This window comes from Colias eurytheme, chromosome 4 (genome assembly GCF_061535395.1).
Source record: "Colias eurytheme isolate Ceu_HAF_F1 chromosome 4, ilColEury1 Martin Lab GWU primary, whole genome shotgun sequence".
Lineage (NCBI taxonomy): Eukaryota > Metazoa > Arthropoda > Insecta > Lepidoptera > Pieridae > Colias > Colias eurytheme.
The window spans coordinates 700470-707178 of record NC_142983.1 but is presented as its reverse complement, the minus strand read 5'-3'; the positions used below and the strand labels follow the sequence as shown (position 1 = coordinate 707178).

The 6709-nt window shown below is 36.9% G+C and overlaps 1 protein-coding gene across 1 annotated transcript in view; it reads right to left on the bottom strand.

Annotated features, from left to right (window-relative positions):
* Positions 1 to 4139: 4139 nt before the first annotated feature.
* Positions 4140 to 6709, bottom strand: part of kek2 (leucine-rich repeat, immunoglobulin-like domain-containing kekkon 2 protein) — a 90753-nt gene continuing 88183 nt past the window's right edge. Inside the window, exon 2 of the mRNA XM_090101546.1 lies at positions 4140 to 6681. Coding sequence (XP_089957672.1) covers positions 4336 to 6636 — 2301 coding nt within the window. The 5' untranslated portion in view covers positions 6637 to 6681 and the 3' untranslated portion in view covers positions 4140 to 4335. The remainder of the gene's footprint in view (positions 6682 to 6709) is intronic.

Below are 6709 nucleotides of genomic sequence, written 5' to 3'. Positions count from 1 at the left end.
GTCTGCGATTTATGGTAATGCTTAAGATATAAAACTTTGAAGAGTGACAATTTTCGTACAATAAATAACTTTATAAAGTCACTAGATTTCCGCCCGCGGCTTCGCCCTCGTTTTCAAAGGAAAACCCGCATAGTTCCCGTTCCCGTAGGATTTCCGGGATAAAACCTAGTCTATGTCACTCAGAAATGATGTAGCTTTCCAACAGTGAAAGAATTTTTCAAATCTGCCAAGTAGTTTCGGAGCCTATTCAATTCATACAAACAAACAAACAAACAAAAAATCAAACCTTTCCTCTTTATAATATTTGTATAGATATAACGATCTACTGATCGTATAACAAAGGTATTTTTCAACTTAAATGGAGCTATCAGCTGCGAACAATCTAGTCTTTGTAAACTCTTTATTCGTTCATGTGAAAAACTTTGCGCTTAAACTTATCACCTTTTTAAAATTATGTATTGATCTCAATGTTTCTTGAAAATAATAGAAGAGTGTATTTTAATATTTTCTATGTAAGAAACAATACTCCTAATTTCAACGACACTAAAAATGTTTTTATCAATCATGAGTTAGGAAAACATCATGTAATAAACTCAAACTTGCTTTGATGCATAAATATTTTCCCCTCCGAAACTGTCACTCCTCTAGGTAACATACTAAGGGCGTCGTCACACAGCACATAAGGTGCAAAATTGTCCAAAATGATCTGTCTGACGACGCCTTAACGATGTTGACAGTATTTTTATTGCCTTGGAACTATTGAACGTATTATAAATAACTAGACTGTTTGGCAACTAGTAAGAATCCAGGATTTAAACGCGTTTTAAACCCGTCGTAAAAGCTTTAATTTCTGATCACGTTCAATTTAAGATGATATTTGAGATCAAAGGTAAAATTCTGTACAGAAATGGGTTTTATTATCAGGCATTTTTATGAAGAATAAATAATATTTACAGTGAAGGGAAACGGAATAAAAATTATTAGGGTACTCGCTCAATCGGCAGTCGATCTTCTGTTGACCCGGACCAACCTTTTTGCCAAACCTCTTCATCATTTGTAACCTTTATAAATATATATGAAGTGCTCTTAAAATGAAAAGCATTGTCGACATCATTGTACATTTACTTGTACAGTCAGTTACAAAACGCTTTATGCTCAGCGAAGATTCGTAAAAATATATATATTTACTCACAATGTATCACTGTAATTTACTACTTAACTTAAACAATAAGATCCTATAAGTATTAACAAAAGTCAAGTAATTTTTTGCTCTGACCGTACAAACATAAATTATAATTATTGCTATTCAATGTTACAAAATATATGAAAGAAAACTGTTTTCTTACAAAAGATATCATACATTATTTCCCTATTCTCTCGTTCCTCGGCATTTTCTTGTGTCATATAGTACTTTCAACAAGGTACATTTACGGAGTTCACTTGAAATATTTTCATATTGTATTTGAGAAGGTATTTTGTTGCAGGCAATTTCAATTTCCCTTTAACATTTTTAGTCTAGATAATTACATGTGGAAACATAACTTTATTATATAAAATAATAATTCATAGTCACACAGAGAAAATTAAACACAATAATAAATGAATTCTGGCATTATTTAATTTGATTTTAAATCAAGTGAAAGTAGTAGAGTATGTTATTGACATATTTAAAAACATCTAGAAAGAAATACAAGTAGCGCATTATTTAATTTAATACACAATAATAATGTAAGACTCCTAATTATTTTTAAAACAAACCAGAATAATATTATAAGTCATACAAGTCTAACAAGAAAGCAGATCTATTTTGCATTGCCAACCATGTTTCAAGTAAACATAAACAATTATGTTATTTAAAGATCTGCCAATTAATTTTGAACCATGTAGCTTGTTATTACAGTTCAAATCACATTGCAAAATCCAAAATCTGTTCACATATCAAAATTCGCAATCAGCAAAGTAAAGTATCATGATGAAAATCTAAATATGTCGGAACGAAACGTGCCTCCCCGTCAGTTGCTTGTCTTCCTTATATGTATTTTTATCTGAAAACGCGAAGAAAATGCCGAAGTACGGCATAACTAAAGTAAGGGAGGTACCCTGATATTGATGCCAGCCCGCATTGCTTGTAACTAAGGTAATATTTAGATTGATTCAAGTTAGAATTGTTTGTGATTTTAGGTTTTTATTTGTGAATGGATTAACATTTGTCTTTTCATGTAAAAAAATTGTCATTTCTTTGTGTGTAATTTAATCCCAAGACTGATAAGGGTTTTTTAATATATTATTTTATAAAAGAGTATCGTTAGAATTCTTTCAGTTTATGTAAATGACAGCCGTATTTTAAATAACAACCTTTTTTCAACACGGCCATTTTTTCAGTCCACCCGTTAAAATAATTTTTCATATAATAGTGTAAAATTGTCAAATAAAAACTTGTTTATAGGTACATCATAATATTTGCCAATTTTGTTCAACTCAATCGAATTTGAATAAATTTCGTAGCTTATATAATATTTAGATATCGTACAAAAATGCTGTAAAATAAACATAATATTACTGTTACTAGCAATGTGAACTGGCTTTTCTACTCGATTCCGTTCGGAAATACAATAAAACCTAGTATTTACAAGATATATTTACATTTAGTATTTTATTTTTTAATCTAATAAGAGTTCAAGGGTCCGCGTGAATAATAAACGTAGAGATATTAGGAATTATCTTATTTAACATTATTGATTCTAAATTTATTTATATCATATTGACTGAAGAAGAAATAATTAAAAGAAACTTGGTTTCATTGAAACAATTCACTCTATAGTTTTACGTACAACTTTGAAAGAAAATATCACTGTAAAATATAATACCAGGCTACGAGGCGCTAGAAAACTTCGTTATATGACATCAAACTAAGAATGAGAACAATACAAAATACAGTAAAACAGTCCGAAACAGAAATTTCGTTCGCAGTCCACAATATTTCATCTTAACCCTTAATTACTCGCGTGGGGTATATCTAACCCCACGGCGTATTTGAAGCGTCGTATCTCCGCCATTTTTAAAGCTACCTGCGTGCCTTTCTTAGTAGCTGTCTAAATACCTTCCCCTGCCGTGAAGCACTCGCGAGCGCCGCTACATGTCATGTGTTTGTGCCAGGAGATCGCGTCTGGGGTATATATTGCCCCACGCGAGTATTCGTGCAACTTTTTTGGACGAGTGAGTATGTGTATTTTTATTTTATAATGCGCAGTACATATACTAAATGGTTGTTTTTTTTTTACTTATCTTTGTTTTATGTTTATTTGTTTTAGGTAAGAACGCCTAAAATGGCAAGTAAGCGTCTTTCTGACTACCAGATTGTTGAGCGTTTGGAAGACGACGAAGAAAGCATCATAGATAGTTCCGATGAAGATGAGGTAGACGAGGACGTGATCCAGAGTGACCACAACTCAACCAAATGTGTGCTAACTATAACGTCGGCAGAAGAACAAAAAGATGGCCTATGGTTATATTTACCACACTGCCTAGGGCCATACAAAAACGGCTAAAAAAATGCTCAAGTTCGGGATCCTAGCCCCACTTCCAGAGGTGATCCATCGACAACTTATAAAAGGTGTGATATCTGTCCAAGGTCAAAGGATAAAAAAGAAAGATTTATCTGTGCCAAATTCCACCAGCAAGCTTGTCACGACCATTCCACTATGATATGTGATAAATGTATTGAATAAAAAGGTCCTAAATTTAAAGTTTCATCTTTAAAAGTTTATTATATTTATATTGATTAAAGATAGTATTATAATTTAGAACAATGTTGTCTCTTTCTAATTTTTATAATAAAAATAAAAGTATGTCATTAAGAATATGTTTTATTGTACCTTTAAAATTGGGGTTAAATATACCCCACGCGAGCGTAAGTGTAACTAAATGGACGCGAGTAATTAAGGGTTAAAAACCAATTTTCTCTCGAGTGCAATAACAGAAATACTTACCGAATAACAAATTGTTTAGGCGTAAATTTAATCTATTCTAGGAAACTAGAACTATTTCCAACTTGGCACATTGCATGATTTTAATGATGAGGTATGAAACATTATGTAAAACAAATAATATGGTACATACATGAGATCATGAGACTAGAAAACTTTGGTGAACAAAAACGTTATCTTAATGCAATATTCGGTAAAAAAGTCACTTCATATGACAATGCAAATGTAAAAAATACCGCACGTGCACTGTACACTTCGTATATACATTACTATTTTCATATTCAGTCGCTTTATCACTTTACTAGCGTCTAAATTGCCCTGTTTACGCGTTATCGTTGCGACGACGTCGTCAGATGTCGTTAGCGTCGCCAACATACCCCTCGTCGGGGCTTTCCGAACATATATCAGAGGCGCATTTAGCGTTAGAAACTTGTGGCAGTGGTTTTAGAACGTTTTCGGTGCCCTCGCCCGGCACTCTCGTGTCCGTAGTTTGCGTGTCTACACATCGCGTTTCCACTTGATAGCACCGGCCCGGAGTTTCCGCAATCCCCATAGGCACCATCACGGCACAAGTACCCTTGGGGTTCCAAGCGGGACAGGTTTCCTGCGGGGCACAACACTGTACTGGCTCAGTTTTGTATCCTTCAGGCGGCGAAGGCACAAATTCTTCATTGTAATACACTGTTCCATTCCCTACAAATGCTATTTGGCGATTCCTCGGTACGGGATATCCTTCTAAAGTGCGCCTCACATTTGTTCCATTGAATATTTCAAAGTTTGCACACGGCGGCGGAGTGGCATTGAACTCCGTGTCTTTAGCAAATTTACATGCGAGCTTTGGCCCTTTTGCCCGATTGTGCGGTAGAGTCTGGTAAAATGGCCCAACAACTGAATAATTAGACATAATTGGCGCTCGACACGGATGTTTTGGAAGCCCATAGTCAAACGGATAACCCTCACTATCAAGGAAACAACCAGGGTTCAAGTGGACGTCAGCGGAATGCTGGTACATTGCGTTTTGAGGCAAACTCATGCTATTTACAGTCTGTTGATCCTGCCAAGTCACTTGTCGTTGCACTGGCGCAGTAAATGCGGTTTCCTCTTCAAAGCTATCGTTTGCAGTTTGCGTTTTGTACACCGATAACACTGTGTTCTCATTCTGTGCGTTGTTTGCGACCGTTTCCGCGTCGCTAATTAGGTCAGGATTTCTGTCGACAAAGCCTTTCATGTTATTGCTTTGATACGTGTCGCTCGACTCGAAATCTCGGTTTGTTTGCACTGTATAATGCAGCGCGTGATGCGAATGTGCGTTCACTATAACGCTGCCATTGTTCTTGGGCAAAGATCCGTTGCCTCGGCTCGAGGGCAACATTTGGTTACATAACGCTACGTCCTTACCACTCTCCTTCTTCTTACGACTGCGCGTATCAGTTTTAAATTTTAATAGCACAACCGCAATTATGGCTATAAGTAATACGATAATTAAAAATATCACTGTTATTATAACTACTAAATGTCTATGTGGGAATGTCACGACAATAACCACGGGTTCCTCTTTAATAAGAATTTTAATGGTATAGTTTGTTCGTGACCTCCCCGCGGAATTCTCCGCGATGCATGAATAAGTACCATTGTCATCGCTTCCGATATTGTAAATATACAGTTCGCTCTTTTTATCAATAACGCCGTTCTCCACGTGGAAAACATGATGGGGCTCAGCGGCGGACGTTGAATAATTACGAATAAGCTGCCCTTGATAAAACCATTGTATTTTCGCTTCTGGCACGGCCTTCACTAGACATTCCAGTGTTACGTTATTCCCGACGCCAGTCTCTATGTACGTGGTCGTAGGGGTGATTTTCGGCAAGCAAGCCAAATCGAATTCGTCGACACTTGTGATTGTGCGTTTTTTCAACCGCTCAGGTTGCGAGCAAATTGGCTCGACGGCGTGTGGCATATTGAAATTCGATAGCCAGTTATGTAAATCTCTCAAATGACAATCGCAGTTCCAATTATTACTCTGAAGATCGATACCCCGCAACGTATCGGGGAACAAATTATCGCCTTGAATATTTGATAACCTATTACCGTTCAATCTGAGCCATTCCAAGTGCTTCAAGCCGGCGAAGGCCTCCGGTTCTATACTTTCGATTTTACAATTACTCAGCTCTAACGTATTCAAATAGAACAGATGTTGGAAACAGTGCGCTTTTATATTCGTAACTGGGTTGTTGTTCAAAGAGAGTCTCATTAGAGATGGGAAAAAGACGAAGTTGCTAGACGGGATGACTGTGATGTAATTATTGGAAAGATCTAACTCGACTAAATTGGCGAGTCCCCTGAACGCGAGGCTATCGATTTTCTGCAGCCGACATCTCTGAAGATAAATTTTCTGTAAGTCCAACAGACCGAGTTTATGGAATGTTTCCTTTTGGAGTACTTGCAAATCATTGCCGGTGAAGTCGAGCACTTGTGTTTCGGAGTCTAGCGAGTCGGGGATCGCCTTTAACTCTTTGTCGGTACATTCGACGTACCGCTTTCCGTTCTTCCACTTGCAGACGCACTGGGAGGGGCAGGCGATGGCCGGCAGGATGATGCACGTCGTACACAGCGCGATCAGCCGCACGTCCAGACTTCGTTTCAATTTCATATTGCCTCAAGGCATCCGTGAAACGGTACCAAACGCTTTCATTATCTGGAACAAAGAACGAAAATGAGATATT